Here is a 19,444-nt window from a genome sequence, read left to right as displayed (position 1 = left end):
ATAGCTCAGAAATTACACTAAAACAAACATTATTGCTAAGAGCTACTAAATAAATGTTATAACAAAACTACATACATAGCTAATTTACACTGTTTAATACTTCCTTATACCTAATATTTTTAGTCAAACTATTAGAAACATCCTTCTTATTTTGTAGTAATATTTTTAGCGCGGAAGGAGATGTAACTCGTGACAGTGCAACATATAATTGGCCATGACTAAACACGGGCCTAGGGAGAAAAATGCCGACTTTGTTCAATGTTTGTCCTTGACTTTTATTTATTGTCATGGCAAAGGCTAATTTTTAATGGAAATTGCCTTCTTTTGAGACGAAGATCTATCTTCTTGTTAGATGGTGTTAGATCAATACGCGGAATCAGAACTGATTCTATAGCTCTTGGACCTGTGATCACTTGTGCTTCAATCACCCTATGACCCAACTTCTTGATTATAAGGTGTGTTCCATTCCACAACCCTATGGATTGGTTCATATTTCGCATCAACATTATTACTAGGGCACTAACTTTCAACTCTAAGCAATGATTAGGAAGACCTGACAAATTTAATGAGTTTAACAATTCCATAGGCTCCATCTTATCAAGGAACCCATCATCTCCTTTATGACCCAAAGTATCCGAACTATAATAGCTCTGCACATTTCCTGGTAGCATTGATAAAATTTTTAAATTTAACTCATCTACATCATTGTTTGTTGGTGCTAGAATTCCGCGATCCTTGAGGTACTCCCAATCCGTGTAATTTCAAGGAAAGTTGGGGTAGACAAAGTTAATGAGATTTTGCAAACCATGTTCATCATCGGTTATCAAAAAATCATGTGGCATTTCAATCCAATTTGGTTCCCCTTCCTCTGTAACGGGCACTCGCTATATCTCCTTCTTCAACTATTATTATCCAATCAGCAAATTCTCTAATTTGTTAAAGGGTATTGGAGGGAGCTTCACTTCGACATAAACGCATGTTTATCCTTAGGCACATAACTTGGCACTCTCTCCAAAAGGACGCTCGATGCAAGATAGTTGCAACAATAGATTCTCGTCCTTTATCTGGCACCACAGGAAGTATTTGTCTAAAGTCTCCACCAAGAACAACCAGTTCACCTCCGAAAACTCTATTGTCATTACAAATGTCCTTGAAATGTCGATCTACCGCCTCGAATGCTAATCAATGGGTCATTGGAGCCTCATCCCATATAATTAATGATGCTTCACGGATCAAATCAGCACGGGTTGAGTCTTTTTTGAAGTTACAAACCGAATGTTGATCAGGATCAAAAGGAATCTTGAAAGTCGAATGTGCAATTTTACCCCCAAGCAATAATAAAGCAGCAATTCCCGATGAAGCCACGGAGAGCACGATCTTTCTTTCGGATCTGAATTTCGCAATCAGAGTGTTCCACGGGTATGTATTTCCTGTCCCACCACTACCGTAGACAAAAAATAGGCCACCTACATCTCGAGAATGAGCATCAAGTATTGCAGCATATACTCTATATTGATTCGTGTTTAACCCTCTAACTAAGGTATCAAATATGTTGGCTTCATCATGTGTATCATAATCAAGTTCATCTCTTATCAACCGATTTAAGGCATTGCGTGCTATCTCTGAAGAAGGTTGTGGCATGTCAAGGAAATTTGTCAATGACCTTCCAAGTTTATTCAAGATATGATCAATCTCTTGTAATCCTTGATTCTGCATCTCTTCGAGAGTTAATCGTAAGTCAGGGTTTCTAGTTTGACATTGCATCATTCTCTCAAGGTCATCAATAAGTGCACCTCAATGTTGTTCCCACAACTGTTTCTGATCACTTACTTCTGAAAACATCAATATGGTGCAAAACATGTTTCTCAACTGTGAACCTAATGCCCAGTTAGAGGCTTCTGACAAAGTTTCATGCCACTCATTATTGTCATCAAGCAACCCTAAGGCATGACATGCGGCTCTGAAGGTAGGGTGGATGACACCATCAACAATTCGTATATCTTAAAAAGATTCTGCTTCACAAACCTTAGTTAAAAGCAGCCATAAGTAATATCGTTCCCCAGAATTTGGATGAACAAAAGGCAATCTACCAATGCAAGGTCTTTCTTGCCGTTGTGCCCACCTTTTGTTAGAACAATCCCATTTGAATCCCATTGAAAATTTTTGGTAAGTGTATTGATTTGCTTCTGGTTTATCCTTGTTAGCGTGAAACCACATAGTTAACATGGTTTGTTGCAATCTCGGTCGTTCAAGGACTGTGTGCAGATCATCATTATCATTAAAAACTACAAATTGTTCACCAGGTAGATGAAACTGAAGTAGTTCCGTTGAAGGATATTAATGTTGCAAATCAAACTCATATATTCTCCGGCATGCTTCAATGGATGATACATATCGACAATCTAAGTATTGTTTTATCTCATCCACTCTATTTCCTTGTCGTACTTCTTGACCACGTCGTGTGGTTGAATTGTTTTCAATGACAACCGTTGCTCGATCTTGGCCTTTAGTAACATACTTGTATAGATACTTCACCACACTTCTCGTAGCAACACGCTCAACATTTATGTGTGCATTGTACTTAACACATAGATCTCTGTTGTATGGTACCACCCAGTGATTATCCACCTCCCTTCCATTAACAATAATGGGCTTTATATTTTGTCTACGTCTATACTGCACAAAGCCATTATCATCAAAGGTGGTTTTAGCACAAAATTTCTTCGGGAAATGCTTTGAACGCTTTCCATCTATTAAACATGGCCTAGATGGTCCATGGAGCATGTTCTTGGTAACTATTTCATATGCTAAAGGATCTCTATCCTTGTCAGGGATTTCCGCAAAAATAATTACATCAATATCCTCTGGACACTTAGGCTTATCTTCTAGAGCCAATGTTTTTTGAGAACATGCGCATGTGGAAGTCCGCACTTTAGAAATTCAATGACATAAAAATCTATAACATGAAATATGTCACATGTAAAATAATTAGATATGTCAAGAAATATAGTACGATTATATAATTAATCAACAAACTCACCAGCAATGACTTTTCCAAACTTCTTGTTATCCTTCAAATTGCGAAGCATTTGTTTCAATTTAATCTTGAAAACACATGCTACAATGTCTGGTCTATCTTCAGTGCGGCGACTTCCACGTGTAGATATCTCATTTACAATCTCAAGCCAGTTTGTATTGCAAGTGAAAGTTATAAATAAATCAGGCGGACCCAAAACACGAACAATTGCCATAACATCTTGATAATGATGGGCCATATTACGAGGGCTTCGTGTGAAGGATGATGTTAATATGAATAATCGGCCTATATCGGTAGCATTGACATCTCCAGCCGTGATTGCATCTTGGGGTCCACTGTATAAATCAGAGAAAAGCCTACCTTGATTTCTCCTTATCCAAAATAATCGATATTGATCCATTGTAGTGTATGCATCAACAGCAAATTGTTGCAATAAGCGGCCGACATCTATTAAGGTGTCACCCTCTTCTTCCCTATCATGTATCCTAAATGCATATAATTGTCGCATTGTCACAGTATTTCGACTGTTACATGTACTTGACACCTTAGGTATCCCAACTCTCCATCCATCGGTACCATATTGAAATAGTAGTGGGTATTGTAAAGGCATATAACTTGGCTGAATTTCATCAATCCTTTGTAACCCACCATCTATTTTTTTCAATATGATATCCCGATTACCTATGTCTTCAGTTCCATCACCTACCATCAATGCAGCCACTCACAGTTGGTTAGATATATTGTCTGCCTTCTCTTGCGCAAATAAGCCTTATTCTCAAATCTTGATGCTCACCTTGATCGCGCAACATACTGCAACATAAGGATTTATATTATCAAACATCGTTTGTAGTCCTTGTAAAATTCTTAGATCTAAGGAAGAAGCCTCTGCACCCCCCATGTAATGTAGCCGATTCTGAAGACTGCAACATAAGGATTTATATTATCAATCATTGTTTGTAGTCCTTGTAAAATTCTTAGATCTAAGGAAGAAGCCTCTGCACCCCCCATGTAATGTAGCCGATTGGATGTTTCTTTGTCAGTGTCATAAATGTACAACTGTGCAAACTTTGGTCCAGTTCCAGGCTCAGGGAGTAAAGTTCCAATTCGATGGTAATTGCTACCACTTATATGATAGACATAGGGACCTCTACCATCATTAACTGTGTTATCAATCCGACTGCCTATAGAGGTGAAAGCTAACAGAGAGTTAAAAGCACTAATATTGTTTCGAAATTGTTGATATGGAAAAATTGACATCAGTAATGGTGGTGTCAAAGGTCAAACTTGCCCACTTTGACAACAATGATAGAACCTTGGGTGTGTTTTACTGCTACCCTTTACCCTTTCTTCTATCCACATAAGGGCCTTGCAATTAGGACACACAATTGTTCTAGGTCCAAACTCCCAACGTCTATCAAACTCACCTCTACGATATTGATGAGTCACTTCTACATGAAAATGATTTATTTGAGTGAATCTCAAATTAACAATATTGATATCAATAATGTGTGTGGTTAAGTAGCTTGGCAAGGTGGTTACCTTTCCCTGCAACAATTTGCTCATCATGTCTAGCACCATATTCTATCCCATTATTAAGAGAGCCTTCTGGAATCAAAGTTTATAAAATTTTAATATAATCCTTAGTCAGGTATTAGTATTCTAAGGTAATGGTTTTTATAAGTACCATTCATGTTGATCCCATTGGGTAATTGTTCCACTTCACGTGTCACATCTTGATATCGATGTGTAGATTGACGTAATTGCATCGTTAGTAATCGCAATGATCGTGCTTCTTTCTCCAATAAGTAACGACGTCGCTTAAAAATAGGATCTTCATGGTTTGTAGTGCATTTGAATAGTAACCTTTGCCTAACAGCTAATCTAGCTTGTTTATGTTGCAAAATCTCTCTAAATCAATAATTACTTGTACTTATGTCCATTCTTATCTATTAATTATACAATAACCAAGAAGGAAATATATTAGAGCCGATATTATAGTTTGAACAATCATCAATTAATAAATTAAGTTGTAACAATTTAGTTTTTCGTGTTAGTAGTTTTACATTGACATGTTTTATTTTATCTAAGTTGTTAACTTATATTATTGTTAGTGGACCAACTCAACCAAAAGCTTAAAATGATAGTGGAGGCTAATGAATATGTTTTATACACTATCATTATATTTATATATTTAAATTCACCCATTTTATTTTGTATGTGTAGACTTATATTTATACTTCGTTTTCGTAAGTAATTAAACAATATATAAAAACTATTAATCAATATTCTTAATAATTACATGTTACGTTGTATAATCCTATTTTATATCTATACAATGTAAAGTGACATATTGTATAACATGCCCAATACAACAGACAAAAAAAAAGTCTCAATTCACCTAAATATCCATGCTCATTCACATTACCAAAATTAAAGGAAAATTACTGTATATATACTTGTAAGGTCTAGTAAGATAAAGGTGAAAAGCAGTCAACTTATCTATATACTGTAAAAAAGACCATAAATAAAAAAGATTAATAGATCATTCCAATATCTCTAAATAAATAAAGATTAATGGATCGCTTAAAAATTTGTGTTGATGAAAAATAAAATACCAAAGTGAATTTACGATTTAAAATTGATTAGACGAAGCTAGATTACCATACATAAGTGAATTTGTTTATGATTGTATTGTGTAGTATATATATATTTGTGTAATTAATAAAATGAATTTGTCTCCGTATAATAGGGTGGATTGATGTGGGTATTTTATGAGTAGTTACCTTTTTACGGTTTGAAATCGTATAATTTTGAAAATTGGGGTGGCATTATAAATCCCATATATAAAGTGAAAAGGGGTTTTGGGTGTTAAATTTCACTTTCCCAAATTACCACTCTAAAAACATTTTTCTAAAAACTATCATCATAAATTAAAAAAAAATCCACCACCATGTCCTAAGTTTTTAAGATAATACAAAGTATATAAATATATAAGTACTTATTATACTCTAAATTCATCAAATGCTTTTTTTTAATTCTTGTATATAGTATATATAAAGTGAAGAGGGATTTTGGGTGATAAATTTCACTTTCCCAAATTACCACTGTAAACATATTTCTACAAAATACTATCATCATAAATCTAAAAAAATCCACCATCGTATCCTACGTTTTTAATATAATACAATGTATAATTATATAAGTACTTATTATACTCTAAATTCATTAAATGTTTTTTTTAATAGCAATTTTTAATTTTATAACTCTATAAATTCATCAACCCCTATCTTTTTTTTCTTAAATATTTAGATAGCCACAGGATTTGTATTAATCATGTGGTTTGAAATTTGGTGCCACGTTTCATTGTTGAGTACGTGTTGTTAGTAAATGGTTTGTTTTTTAAATATATTTATATGTCCACTGTATAAAAATTAGGTGATTTTTTCTCCATAGGTTATTTTAAGTTACATATGCATTATAACGGCAATTGCAATATAATATGTAAAATCATCATCGATAAATTATAATTTATACAGCACAATGAAAGTCTTAGTAATCCTCCCCAGATAAAATAAAAAAAAATAAAAAATAAAAAAAAGTCTTAGTAATCCACCAGCATGCAAAATACTTCGTACAGCAAAGGAATATATAATTACATAGATATAAATCTTCATTAGTAGAATTTACAGCATGAAAAGTATAATTTTTTTTATTTTGGTCAAGAGCATAAAAAGTATAATCAATGTATGTTGTAACCAATTATAAATAACAAAGAACTGTTACTCTCATATTGTCAACCCAAAAAAAAAAGTAAATTGACCAACATTTTGATTTGCAAATAAAAAAAATTCAAGTCATGAAACAACTATGATCTCCCACTTGATTGCACATGAAATTTTAATCTGAATAACTATAGATCTTTAATTTGGTTGTTCCTGAATCTTCGGTGTTAAGTAGTAGAATTTTTCCTCCACCTATTTTTAAGAAATATAATTGACTTAAAAACATATTGTTAGGAATTTTTTTTTTTTTTTTTTTTTTGAAATTAGAATGAATTAGCTAACAATCAATGCCTAACTACCAAGCTTACCAAAGAAAAGAAAAGAAAAGAAAAGAAAAAAGAAAGAAAAAGAAAGGATAAACAACAAATAATGAAAACCACTCTCCATGATCAACTTAAACTCCATATAAGCCCTTTATTTATATAACTAACTTTAAAAACAATTTAAAAAATAACTATAAATAAAAAGTAAACAAACTTTGTAATCATTTTTATTTGTAATATGTTATTTTTAGGTGTTTTTTATGTTAGCTATATTATGTTCTATCAAATGCTATGTGCATATATACTTTGTACTTTTTTTTTTAAATCCTATCATAAGTTTTTATAACTGGGCACATTATAGTAAACCACAAAGTCAATGACAACCTTTTAATAAAAACAATTAAGATTTCTTTAAACAGTTTAAGACTATAAGAATATGATTATATCTCATATATATGTCAAAAAAATATGATTATATCAATCTTTAGACTGCTTAAGATAAGAATATAATTGTATATTTCATGACATTGATCAATGAAATCTAAGCTAAGATTTGCGGAATATATCCATTATCACTATCGTCACACTACTATATACGGAGTATATATATAAATATAGTAATATACAAAACCATGGGTAAACCCTTAATAATGTGTGAAAAATACAATGTACTGAATGTAGTATGATAGAAATGTTGAAATTGCTTCAAACTAAACCCTAAAAAAAACCTTGTATTGCTAATTACCTGGTGAACTTTTTCAAATCAAACCAACATTACCCTGAAAAATCAAACAAAAAGAGAGAAAAAAAAATATCGGTATATTATAGCGTTTGTAATAGTAAAAAAGACTCAAATATTAAAAATGGCATAGTAGAATTCTTTTTTTTTTTTGAAATTTCAAATCAAACAAAAAGACAGAAAAAAAAATATCGGTACCCAATATTATAGCGTTTGTAAAAATAAAAAAGACTCAAATATTAAAAATGGCATAGTAGAATTTTTTTTTTTTTTTTTTTGAAATTTCATTCTTTTGATAATTTAGGCGAATCATACTTTATGCACATAGTATTATCTTAGTTAAACAATGAATGGAAAAGAAAAAGATTGATGACGAATGTGATTAGCGAATGAAAACTTAGTTTTATCATCAAACTTTTGATAACGCTTCTCATTTAAAAAATTAAAAAATAAATAAAAAAAATGGTATTAGTAGCAAAATCTTTAAAGGTGGAAAGAAAATGGAAAAGTAGATATAGTAAGAGAAAACTTACAAAGTTGTATTTTAATTATTGTGTCAAAAATTAAGAAACCGTGGACAAAAAATAATAAATTGTCACTATTCACCTGTGTTTGGAAATTTGTTTTCATAAATCTTTATTCTTCCCTTAGAAGCTCTAAATTTACTGCAAAAGGTCTCAAGTCTCAACACAGAAAAAAATACGTAGAATAACAAAGGATGAAGAGTTTGATGTGATACCTTGTTGGAGCTCACCGCAAATTAATGTACTTGGTCGTTCAAGATATTTGAAATTGTTGGTTATTATCTAGTAGATGGTGATGGATATTCCTAAAAAAATGGATAGAATTTTCAATAAGAAATTAATTGCCTTGTTAATTTCATTGATCAGATGAAAAAGGACGTAATTATCTATGGAAATATAAGAAGAGAAGAAAAGAGTAAAATAAAGTTACCTTTTACCTTAATTGTCAGTAGCATATAGCATCATGTTTTTGGGAGATGTACCATTTATGAAATGGAGAATGTGTAGTTTTGTAAGTACTACGTCACCATAACCGTGTGGTACCGTTGATAAGTTTGAGTTTCAGATTTTAGTGGGTAGTTTGTATTTTGTAGTGGGTAGTTATTAATCTATTATCCTTTTTTTTAAGTGTAATTGTTTTTTAAATTAGAAAGTAGTAGGTAATTTTGGAGGGATTAGTGATTTTGGGTGGGAGTGAATGTGAGGCAAGTATTTGGGTTTTGGTGTTCTCTCATTAAAGTTGGCTGTGCAATTACAGAATAGATGGCTTAGTTTAGGTTCATGTTTTATTGCCCGTATTCATGGCGGTCTCATAGGTAGAGATTGAAGAAGAAGACGAAATTGATGTAATATCACAAAGTTAAATTGGTCATTGCATATGCAAAATTTCACTCAAACATATCACATAAAAATCTTCCTCTACTTTACTTTTTTTACGCAATTTCTTTAGGAAAAAAATATAATCTTGGATACAAAAAGTCAGAAGTCAAATTTTTTTATTTTTTTTTAAAAAGATCGAAAGTCAAAACAAAGGTTAAGCTAAGACACAAAAAAAATTTCTTTCCAACAATAAGTTGTTTTAAAAAATAAATTATAAGGAGTACAAAACTCAAAATTCCCCATATTTTTCTCAAAGGGTAAGTTAAGATTGCCTTTATCTTCCCTTCAAGAAAAAAAATTGCCTTTATCTTCATTAAGTATAGGTGAAGGAAGTTATATTCAAAATATTCAGATTTCCAAAATCTTTTCCAAAAATATAGGAGGATATTAAAGAATAAAAACCATAAAAAAGGAAAATAAATATTCTGATAAAATACAACCACTTACAAAATAAAGTTTACTTATTAAAACACACGAAACATGGTGTCTATCAATAAAAGAAACGAAAAAAAACATGGTGAATATGGTATTCAAGAATTTGAAATGTCATAAACTTCAAACTGTCATTGTTACCCCACAATAATAATGAAAATAAGATTCAAATTAAATATGTTATGTTCTTTCCATACAAAATTGATAATCGAATAAAATATGTTATGTCTAATATGTTATGTCAATTTCATCTTCTTCTTCAACCCATTCTTACCAGACCGCCATGAATTCCGGCAACAAACATGAACCTAAACTAAACTTAGTGAACAACAATCTAATATGCAATTGTTAAACGTCGATAATGATTACATCGATATGATTTTATAAAAATATTTGGGGAAACCAATGATTGGGTCAAAACCCTAGCACAAAGAGGAGGAGAAGATCAATCAATGGAGGATGTCTAATGAAGTTGTCACTAATGGAGGATGGACACTTCTTGAACAAGAAGATGAAGAATGATTAATGAAAGATTTTAAATGAATGATAAAGAAAATCATTTTTTCAAAAAACGTTTAGAAAATTAGAACAATTGAAAATTATTAAAATAATTGATTTTAAAACAAATGAAATAGAAAGCGTAATTTTTTTCTTTTTTTTTTGATGAATGAAAATGAAATTAGAAAATTAAAACAATTGAAAATTATTATAGAAAATAAAAAATCATTTCAAACATTATATATTCGAATAAAAAAAATTACTTAATTACTTAAATTAAATATAGAAGATTGAAAATTTGATTATTTAAATCTAGTTATAATTAAAAAAAAATATATATCATATAATCCTACATGGAAAAATGATTGGTTATCATTCAAACTATATTAATTTCTTATGGTAGACTACTTTTTGCAGTCCGCTATAAAATTTTCGTTAATATTAAATCATGCATTCATGCTACATGCCTAAGTTTCAAGATTTATCTACATGCAGACAAGCTGAATATTTGACAACTATGCTTCACAAGGTTTGTTTACTATTGTATAGTATTTGGTTGAATAAAACACAATCTGCATATTGGAAATACTTCAATTCCACCTATCTACATATTGGAGTATACATAATACCATTATTATTCAAAAACAGACAAAGTCATACAACCTACAATAAATTAGTGGGAAACCGAGATACAATCTGGGCCCCCACTCCTCTAGCTATAACAAAGCCTACCCTAGTGAAGATATGAGCTGCAGCACGAGTCCCAATGTCTTGCGTCGCCGAGAACCTCTGAACCCGCTTCAGCAACGCAACAGCCTCCTTCTCTAATTCCCCAAGCAAAGAAAAAGAGAAGGGAATGAAACCATATCCAATCAACTGGCAACTAGCTGCATACTTCACCCGCTTCCGATGAGTCGCATCAGCCACAACCCGTCCTGGAACAAAGTCAAATAGCCCCGTCTGTGTCAAAAGAGAAGACCCTGTTAAGTCCACACACACATCGTGACCACGATCCCAGGAATAAAGTAACACATCAGCAGGTCTGAGGGCCCCATCATTCCCTCTAGATAACCCTATGTCAACCTCCTTTCTTGCTGAAATCCCAGATCTGTAGCAGATATCAACAAGGGTATCCCGGACAACATTATGCCGATGTTTAAGACCCACAATACCAGCACACGACACCGCGTGATCACCGAAAATATCCCCAGTAAAAAACCGAGAACAAGCAGAGCACGGCGTCGAGACAGAGAACAATGGAACACCCATCCGGTAGCACAACACACATCGGTAAGTCTTTGCGTTCATTGTCTGTCCCAACCCTGAAATAGGAACCGCCCAAAGCCAAGCAGAGGTGTGATCTCCCTGCTGTGATTTCCACAATGTTGATTGACGAGGAGATAAAGAGAAGGTGGATTCTGCAGAATCGGTAACCTTTTTGAAATATGTATCTGCCAATTTCTTCATGAGTTTAGGGGCAGCGACCTCACTAGGATTACTCAAAATGTCAGACTCCACCGTTTCATTGAACAGGCTCAACGCATCCTCAAAGGCTCGACCAAGGCCAACAACGCCAGCATGCCATAGAAGCTTTGTTTGTAACCCAGCAGACTGTAACCGCGAAGCAAGAAAAGTATAATGACGAACATCACCTGCGAAATAAACACCAAGCCCGCCATAAGCAAAAGGTAAGGTGGCAAGCCGCCACTGCCAATCGCCAAACCCAGGCCCTGAAGCAGCAACGATACGCTCCAAGGAAGATCGAAGAGCCTCGTCAAATGTGTGTTAAGCCTCCTCAAAATTACTAGGTGGACAAGTACGCAAAGCAAAATAGAGTTTCGAAACTCCGGTACAAGCCCTAAGCAACAACAGCTTGCACTGTTGATCATCAAGCTTAGCAACCCTATCCATAAGCGCAATGATCTTGGTAACCCTTTGCATCACAAGCTCACCTCCAAACCTAGAATTAGAACTAGCCGGACCACCAAGCAACTTTAGGTGGAAAGACACCCACAAGCCTGCTTCGGGGGTCTTCTGTAGGCCAGAAAACTTCAATTTTTTCCACGTTAAGATGTAACCCAAAACGAGGCCCTTCCTCCATAATCAACTGCAGAACCTTCCCCACCACCAACGTGTCACTAATAACAGTGTCGTCATCCAAATACCAAGCCTAAAGACATACATCAAAAGTGTCTCTAATTTTACACACCAGAGGCTGTAAAACCAAAGCAAAAAGCAGAGGACCAAGGGGATCACCCTGTTGTACCCCCTGAGACGACCATAAGGTGTAGTCCCCGTAATACAATTGAGCTGGATTAGAGTAGCAGAATTCAACCCATCGCGAAAGGCCCGGACAACGACGACGAACTTCATGTATCATGACTGCACGATCAACTAGATTGAAGGCATTTTAAAAATCCACCAACAACATAGAAAGACCAACATCGGAACCACGATCCTCAATCAACCGATTCACATCATGAAGAATCGCCTCACCTCCCGAAAAAACCCCAACACCAAATTGGAGACCATCAAAGTAACTTCCTAAAGACTGGCCAACCATAACAGCAATGACCTTCGAAACCAGACGCCGCCAAACAATACCCACAGCTATAGGACGAATACCACCACCAGGCTTGACAAGAGGAGTGAGAGGAGCACTAGCAATATACTCCCCTAGTTCCATAGGACATCTTCCAGCTAGAAAGAGATTAACCACCCCGGAAATAGAGTCAACTAACTCATTTGATACAGCCACAGCAGCACCAGTCAATCAATCCATAAGGTGCTTAGCACGTAAACCGTCCCTACCATAAGATGTGCCACGCGGAAAACTCTTAATCCGATCCAAAACTACAGCAGAAGTAGTAATGAGATGAAGGTGATCCACAGGTATATTAGGCAAGGATGGAGCTGGAGAAGAAGGGTTCTTTAACTGTAAATTTGCAAGAGTGGCCTCATTATAAGGAGCAACGCCTGAAGAAGAAAGAACCCGAACTGCAGCGGTGTAATGACCATCACATATCTTCCTACGACACTGCTTGATATTATGCTCTTCCAAATCAAGGTCCTCATCATCAACGACCGACAAAGTAGGAGAATCCTCTGCCAGAGTTTCCCTCACAAGCTGCAAACTACCACCGGGTGCACTCCAAGAACCAATAGCACGGGAAGTACGCTCTTCCTGATGCCGACGTGTCACTAAAGAACAAGACTCACGACTACTCCACGGGCGAAAGGTTTTGAGGGTGCAAAGAGGTAACACCAACAAAGAGACCCAATTTGAAATGTCCTCAGGCTTAGAGATCACCTTATCAAGAGAACCTTTCAGAACCCAAGAAAACCCCAAACGATACTTGGGAGGGATAGACTTCACAGTGTGAAACCCCTTAGAGAACAAACTATCAAGGAGAGCCACATCAAAACCACCGTTATGATCTCGCAACAAACCAACTACATGTCCATTACGAGCAGAAGAAGAGGGAGCTTGCGGCTTGGTGAAATTATGAAGCACAAAACGAGCAATACCATCGCCTTCATTCGGGGGTGACACGTCCTCACCCAAAACATGACGACACTTAGAACGAAGCGTATGCGTTTTGTAGGAAACCCCACATAACCAAATCCCCATACGCAAAAAAGTAACCTCTGCCTTAGTGTAGATAGCCAAATTAGAAGTAAGAGAATGTCGGGTGATATCTCGCGCACCGATACAACAATGACGATCACTAAGATGCTTGATTAGAGAACTTCTAGTAAGGCCATTACCACTCCCATCTTGACAGCCACTAAGACCCACAAAGGGACAATGAAACTTCGCAACGGCAGCTGACATAGCTGCCCACAACCACCACCAAAATAACCACAGTAAAAACCACCTTAAAACACCAACAAAAACCGATACGAAACAACTAGAAACATCACATAAATTGCATCCAAACTGCACCCAAAACTGCACCCAAAAAGCACCCCAAAACTGCACCCAAAATGCACCCAAAACCGCCTAGCAACTGCAGCAAAAAAGACCACACAAGGACGGAACTTAAACAGCCCGGAAACTACCCTGAAATCGCCTAAAAAATTATTATTATCGCTTTGTAGCGCGATATTTCTTAATGGAGGTCATATCCCCCCTATAATGGTCAATTAAAAATGAGAATCACATTGAAGTATTCAAAATTATAAAGATTTATTTTACTCCTTTTAGCTTGTATAACTCTTTAGTGAACCATGCATCTCATACTGTAAGGATGTCAGCTTTCCTTTTTTCTTCTTCTTTGTTTCCATGTTTGAAGGGAATAATAGTATAACAACATGTTTGAAAGTATAAAGTTACATAAGATTAGACAATAACATGAACTAGAGATTATTAAATATCCATTTGCATATAGTAATATTCACAGATCAAATCGTTGTACTCCTAAGAAGAGTTGCTCTAGTCTTAACCAGATGCCTAGATGAGCATCCTGAATCTTCATCACATTTCTAAACTTCACATTCTGCTAATTTGATCATTTGTGACATACCAACATTAGCTTATTTTTCCGGCTGATCATTAACTCCAAAGTAACATCAATAAAATCAGACTTACTGATGTATGTTGTTGTTTCTATTGAAGCTCTTTAATGGACTACTTTTGAGAGAGGCCATGTAATAGGACAATGTGACTTGAAGACGTCAACTCAACTGTCATTGCTTGCACTCCCTTCAACTTGATCTCAGTGTAATTGACCTCGTCAATCTTATCATTTTCCATTATATTTCCTCTATTTCTTTCAAGCACTTTTCGTTCAACTTCTTGGTTATTTTTCGGGCTTTTAGTACTGAAGAATTTCATTAGTAATGTTCAGCTCATTATTACACCTTTCTTCAGAGCACTGACTGTACGTCTTTGAGATGTTCGTTTGACAGAACCAAGAGTGACATCTCAAACTGTGGCACAAATGTTGAAGAGCTAGCCTTAGAGATCCATCCAACACTTCTTCAACCTAATTCTATTGAGTTGAGTTTGGGATAAGGTTTTCCGATTATATGGGTAAGCTTCAGCAACTCATTGACCCTGACACACTAATGCTTATCAACTCATCCAAATGATCTGCAATGTACAACATACAAAGTTTTGGTTTTATGATTTGCTCTATTTCTTCCTCTATATGTGCCAAAGGTAAAGAAGACAGAAGGAATCTCATCTTAGTTGACAAGCAGCATTGTCTCATTATTTATAAAGGAAAACAGTCAGCTATGTTTCATAATGTCTCCTTTTCAATAACTTGCCAACTAATTAAATTGATTTTTAAGAAGATTATTGTAATTGATCCTTATCATACTGCACATGAATACACCGATAAATTATTCAATAGAATACGATGTTATGTATGCTCAACGGTGTTGGCTTAATCTTAATTGTAACTCCGTTTTCAAATGTTTTTGCTTTGTCTTTGAACACCTAACGAACATACCAGCTAATGTGCTTAGTCAATTCCAGTGAAAATCATGTAGGGGTACTTAATTGTGAATAAAGTATTCCGCTACCAATTCTGTATCATGATCGAAGGGCGTGTTGTACATTACTATAAAATATTCTAGCAACAATGTATAATACTCTTATGCACATTACTATAAAATAAGTTCCTTAAGACATGAAGGGCTCAACAATCTGGCAATGATGCTCGTGCTGGTGTCGCGGTGAAATTGGGTGTTTAAACATGAACAGCAGATCAGATATGAAGTCCTGTTGGAAGGGACAACAGAAGATATTAAATATGACAGCATGATCCTTAAATACAGGCATGGAGGAATGAAGCTAAATGCATGACATTTTTAATTAAGAAGGCGAGTAATTACACACTTAAACTGGTGGTAGCATAAGATTTCATTATCTACAGACATTGATGTTTAATGGTGAGTTTATGTGCAGGTGTAAATGATGTTATTATGCTAATGCATAAGGCCAATTTAATTTTCATTCATGTGTGCAAAGGATTCTCAATTTTAGTTTTTGAGTCGTATATAGTAACTATAAGTAGTATACTTACTCTTTGTGTTCTCCATGTATAATTGACAAGAAAATATTCACAAATGTATGTCCACAAGACCACAATCTATTCTGGTTCTTTTTACTGAAAGTGAATGAAGCTAGCTAGATTGTTAGACTGCTTGTGCATTTCATTATAGAATTAGTAACAAGTCATTTCAAGTTAATTATGGCTTTAGAGCTAGGTTGCACCTTGTTTGATTTATGATAAACATATAACAATGAAAAACGAAAGTAGTATATGGAGTACTTGTGGAATACAAAGAGAAGGGGTATGTTTGGTTATCAAATTTCAGTGGATCAAAATACCCATTCCCACTTAATAATAATATTAATTCTATATAACTATCTTTTTTCATTTTTTAAAGGAATATACCAGCTCCAAACAAGGAAAATAAATTCCATTTGGTCCATTTTTATGTAACAATAAATTTAACTCAACTACCAAATTTCAACTAACCCTACATTTAAATATTTTTTTATCTTTTTATTTAAAAATTTATATTTCCTCCGTTCCATAAGAGCAACTACAATAGTTGTCTAATTCTTTAAATAGCTTATCATGCCACATCATCTTCTTCAGCTATAACAATTCTAGCTATTTGTTGCTCCAATGGTTAAGCTAGTTGTAAATTAATTTTTTTTTAATAATAATATTTATCTAATAAATATTTACCAAGCTAATTAGCTCTACAAAGCTAATTTTTCTTGACAAAGCTAATCAACAAGATGTGGAACAATGGTATAGCTAATAACTTAAGATTTTTAATATTTGCAAGCTAGTCCCTTTCCCCCAACCATTGGAGTTGCTCTAATATTCTGTGCATTTACTATTCATTACGCAACCTAAAGCACATTTTATATCATTAATATCTAGAATTGCATGTTTGTAAAAACTATAGCGATGGAATATTAATAATGTACTCATTAAAATGAATAAAACAAGACCCCACATACATGACTATATTTATTCTTATATATTGATAATTATATCAAAGATTCTCTCTACGTGTAAATAGTGTCAAAAAACCATTTTGCACAGAACATTATTAAACGGACGGAGTAATAACTTTTAATTTGAATTTCCGGTATTGCGCACGCATTGCGTGCGCCACAATCCTAGTCATTATTATTAGAAATAGTTTCTTACCCAAGAAATGTTTGGATTATTGTACTTAACTTATTTGATAATATAAAATCACTTAATTTATTAGAACTAGCTGAGGGAGAGTGATTTTACCTACGCTTATTGCTTCTTAACATCAGAAGTCCTACATCATTTGAGGCACTAAGAAATGTGAATGGTCATTTGTGTACGACTTTCCAGGAAGCAACTCTAAATTTAGGCTTGCTAGAGGAAGATGATCCGCCAAATCTATGCTTGACTGAAGCATGTGAAGTGCAGATGACAGATGCACTGCGCCGTCTTTTTGCAACTCTTCTTGTTTTTGGTCAACCCAGTGATCCTCCTTCTTTATGGTCTAAGTTCTACTCATCTCTGTCAGAAGATTTTAGCCACAAATTTCCTGACAATAAAGTAAAGGTTCGAGTGTTCACTGCAAGTTCAATTGAAAAGCATCTAGAAGCACTAGGTAAGTCGCTTTTAGACTTTGGATTAAATTCCTTGAATGTTGAATCTAATGATGAATTTAGGCGCACGAAGGATATTATTGATGCTTTAGATGCACCTATTCCCCAAGAATGTATTGATTGCCGAAGGCAATTATATTCAGCTCAAAGAGTGCATTTGATGTTGTTATGTAGCATGTCATTGAAAACAAGCCTGGTGCTTTCTTTATAGATGGCCCAGGTGGTACAGGGAAAACATTTCTATACAACGCTCTATATGCTAAAATTCGACTAATGAAAAAGATTGTGTTGCCTACTGCTACATCAGGAATAGCGGCAGCAAACATCCCATCTGGTCGTACTGCTCATTCGAGGTTTAAGATTCCAATTGACTCTGAAGCCTCGCTAGCATGTGTTGTTCCAAAGAAAGGAAGCTTAGCTGCATTGCTTAGGGAAACAACATTAATTATCTAGGACGAAGCTTCGATGGAAAAAAAGGAAAATATTGAATCTTAGATTTGTTGCTTCAAGATTTGTGTGAGAACACGCTCTTGTTTGGTGGGAAGATTGTAGTTTTTGGAGGAGATTTTAAGCAGGTGTTGCCAATTGTGCCACGAAAAACACAACGTGAGGCAGTTGAGACAAGCATTGTAACCTCATACTTATGGTTTAAACTTAAAAAGTTTCAGCTCACTGAAAATATCAGGGCTAGAGAAGATCCTCATTATTCTTCTTCTTTGTTGTCCTAGGGAAATGGGGAGTTGCAGCAAACAGAATTTGGTTATGTTCAGTTGCCGCCAAATATTGTAAGGTCCCTTGCTATCGACAGTGATCTTGTAAAGGAGCTCATAGCAGTCACTTTCCTTGAGATTGGGACGGGTTCTTTTAGCACCGAAATATTCACCGAGTGTGCCATTCTTACTCCAATGAAAGACGATGTAGATTCCATAAATACATTTCTAATTGACCATTTCCCAGGTGATCCTGTTGTGTACAAGAGCTTTGATTGTGTACTGGATGACATGTGTACGGTTTATCCTACAGAATTTATTAATAAGTTGTGCCCTGGGGGAATGAGTCCCCATGTATTGGTTTTGAAGGAAATTTTGACAGGCTAAAATCGTATCACCTAATCAAAAGTAATACCTAAAACCACTAACTAAGATAGATAGGGAAGTAGGGTCGAATCCACAGGGAAACAAGTCTTTCTATTCCTAAATAATTAATATAATCTAGATTATTAAGTAGCCAAATTATTTTTATAGGAATTGAACAAAGGAGAATAATTAAACTAAAACAAATTGAATAAGAGAGGAAATTTATAAATCAAAGACTAGGGTATAGGTTCACCAATAAATAATATTCTAGGGTAAAACATAACAATCAACTATCAATGCATCAATTAATCAAATCATATAGGGCGTTCTCTACGTATTACAATCACATAATTAATCTACCGGTATTAAATCGCATCTCTCGAATCTTGACTTCACCATTTATAAATTAACCTGCCTATTGAAACTAAACCTAAACATCAATTCCCATTCCGAATCTCGAATCAATATTACATAACTCATACAATTAAACCAGGTTTAATCTAATTGCATAGCATTAAATCAAACAATAGGAAATCAACTAAAGCATTGACAATCAACAATAGTAAATTACCCCTTCATATTATTTATGG

At 34.5% G+C, this 19,444-nt stretch overlaps 2 protein-coding genes across 2 annotated transcripts; one reads left to right on the top strand and one right to left on the bottom strand.

Annotated features, from left to right (window-relative positions):
• Positions 1-1,182: 1,182 nt before the first annotated feature.
• On the bottom strand, positions 1,183-1,716 carry LOC110700210 (ATP-dependent DNA helicase pif1-like). The gene has a single exon (XM_021877717.1). It carries the CDS (start codon positions 1,714-1,716, stop codon positions 1,183-1,185), a length of 534 nt encoding a protein of 177 aa, XP_021733409.1.
• Positions 1,717-16,409: 14,693 nt separating this feature from the next.
• LOC110700208 lies at positions 16,410-18,875 on the top strand. Its single transcript, XM_021877716.1, has 5 exons — positions 16,410-16,460; positions 17,516-17,891; positions 17,990-18,169; positions 18,289-18,407; positions 18,507-18,875. The coding sequence occupies exons 1-5, from the start codon at positions 16,410-16,412 to the stop codon at positions 18,873-18,875; spliced, it is 1,095 nt and encodes a 364-aa protein (XP_021733408.1).
• Positions 18,876-19,444: the final 569 nt, after the last annotated feature.

This window comes from Chenopodium quinoa, unplaced genomic scaffold, assembly GCF_001683475.1.
Source record: "Chenopodium quinoa cultivar QQ74 unplaced genomic scaffold, ASM168347v1, whole genome shotgun sequence".
Taxonomy (NCBI): Eukaryota; Viridiplantae; Streptophyta; class Magnoliopsida; order Caryophyllales; family Amaranthaceae; genus Chenopodium; species Chenopodium quinoa.
This window is presented reverse-complemented; position numbering and strand designations above follow the sequence as displayed.